The sequence below is a fragment of the Sesamum indicum genome, unplaced genomic scaffold (assembly GCF_000512975.1).
Source record: "Sesamum indicum cultivar Zhongzhi No. 13 unplaced genomic scaffold, S_indicum_v1.0 C00968, whole genome shotgun sequence".
In the NCBI taxonomy this organism is placed as follows: domain Eukaryota; kingdom Viridiplantae; phylum Streptophyta; class Magnoliopsida; order Lamiales; family Pedaliaceae; genus Sesamum; species Sesamum indicum.
The window spans coordinates 1-2,346 of NW_011629879.1; the positions used below are offsets into that span (position 1 = coordinate 1).

The 2,346-nt window shown below is 27.5% G+C and overlaps 1 protein-coding gene across 1 annotated transcript; it reads left to right on the top strand.

The window, feature by feature from the left end:
* Nucleotides 1-209: 209 nt before the first annotated feature.
* Nucleotides 210-1,008, top strand: LOC105155254 (1-aminocyclopropane-1-carboxylate oxidase 5-like; the record flags this gene model as incomplete). The annotated part of the gene is made up of 1 exon (XM_011071124.2): nt 210-1,008. A coding segment is annotated over one exon (607 nt), but the record flags the coding sequence as incomplete, so codon positions are not given.
* Nucleotides 1,009-2,346: the final 1,338 nt, after the last annotated feature.

Below are 2,346 nucleotides of genomic sequence, written 5' to 3' on the forward strand. Positions count from 1 at the left end.
AAAAAAAAAAAAAAAAATCAGGCCGCTACATCACGAAAGCATGCCTACAACTTAAATGAAACATTATAAAAATAAAAGTAACATTTTAATTGTTTAAGTTTGGTCGATATATGAATACAATAAATAAAATTTTAGCAGAATGGAAATATTTCCATACAAACATTAAATTTAACTATCACCTCGTTTATCTATCATAATTTTGGCAATAGGGAAACCTTGAAGGAATACAGAGGTGAATTGAAAAAATTGGGGCACAGAGTCATGGAAATAATGGATGAAAACTTAGGGTTGCCAAAAGGATACATCAAGAATGCTTTTGACGGTGGAGTAGACAATGCAGCATTTTTTGGCACCAAGGTGAGCCACTATCCACCATGCCCCCACCCGGAGAAGGTAAATGCTCTTCGAGCCCACACAGATGCTGGGGGCGTTGTCTTGCTCTTCCAGGATGATGAGGTGAAGGGACTCCAGATGTTGAAAGATGGGGTTTGGACCGATGTTCAACCCTTGAAAAATGCTATAGTCATCAACACAGGTGACCAAATTGAAGTTTTGAGTAATGGGAGGTACAAGAGTATTTTACACCGTGTTGTGCCCCAAACAGATGGGCAAAGGAGATCAATTGCTTCATTTTACAATCCATCACTCAAGGCCACCATTCAGCCTGCTCCACAATTGCTCGATGCTAAGGTGGAGAACAAGGTGAAAGATGTTGCTAAGTATCCTAAGTTTGTGTTCGGAGACTACATGTCGGTTTATCTTGAACAAAAATTCCAACCTAAAGAACCACGATTCCAAGCTGTTGCAGCAATATAAGAGTTCATGACGACTTGATTCAATGCCTCTTGATAATGATGGAGTTTGTATGTGTGTCTTGTGTGTGTTTGTGTTTTTTAATATGGTTTTGGGCTTGTCTTTATAGCAAACTGCTTTGTTTGGATGTATACCAATTCATCTTTGCATGTTTGCAGGATATAAAAATAAATAAAAAGCCCATCTTGTCTTAGATATACGAGCTGCTCCCACTTTTTCTTTTGTGCAACTTAAGTGGCTATATTTACTCCATAACGTTATAAATTTTGTATCTCAATTTAATTTTATTAAATTCGTGGATGACTTACTTGTACACTTTCCAACATTTTCGATAAGTTTCAAATACTCTCTCATTAATGATGGATGTGATATTTTGAGAGTAAAAGCTATAATTTTATAAAAATTATGTTACATAACTTATGAATTTTATCTAATTACATGTATGTATAATTAAAATATATCATATCATTACTCAAAATTACAAAAGATTATAGATGTGCATATTTTAGAGTACATGTATGTATATAGATGTTAAATGTAATATTCTAAATTTGTATTGATAATTTATTTTTTAAAAAAACTAGTTCAATATATATAACAATACAAGCAGAAATTATGTAAATTTTTTAATAGTTATGTAAAACAATATAAGGATTGTTAATTTATAGAATTTATACAAATCCTATATTAATTATAAAATCAAAACTTATGGATAGCATTTATTTCAAATAAATTTTTTATAACAATTTAAGTTATATTTTATGAGAATGATTGTACCATAAATAATTTAGGGGTGTAAAGGGTAAGGGCATTTTCGTTATAATAAAATAATGAATTAAGTGTATTACTCACGATGTCACAAACCATATGTACTCGCATTTAACCCTCTAAAGTATTAACCGAAGAAAAATGCCCTTCTCACTTAACTCCCTAAAATATACTTTATTAAAAGATCTCCCTCAAAACTACTTTTATTATCTTGAATTTTACTAAGATTTTATTTAAAAAAATAATGTTTATTATTTATAAATTGTTATAAATTATGTAATACAAAAAATATTTACAAGCCCAATATATCAAAATATCATCTACAAAGTTAATTATTTATGTTAAAGAATACATGTTAATATATAATGCATGTAATTTAATAAAAAAGTATGTTATATAACTTAATTTTAAATTTTTATTCAATTACATGTATGATTAATTAAAATATATCTTATCATTACCAAAAATAGTATAGAGTATTATAGATTATATATATTAAAGATTTGCAAATATAGGATGTTTGATGTAATATTTAAAATTGTATTGATAATTTTCTAAAAATAAAAAGTTAAATACATATAAAAATACAAACAAAAATTATGTAAATATTTGAATAATTATGTAAAAAATATAAGGATTGTTAAGTTATAGAGTTTTTCTTTTTTTTTTTTACTTTTTTCTTAATATTATTTTTTCCTTTCTTTTTCTCTCGTATTTTTTCTTATTCTTAAGTTATACACTTTATAAAAATTCTATAATAATTAT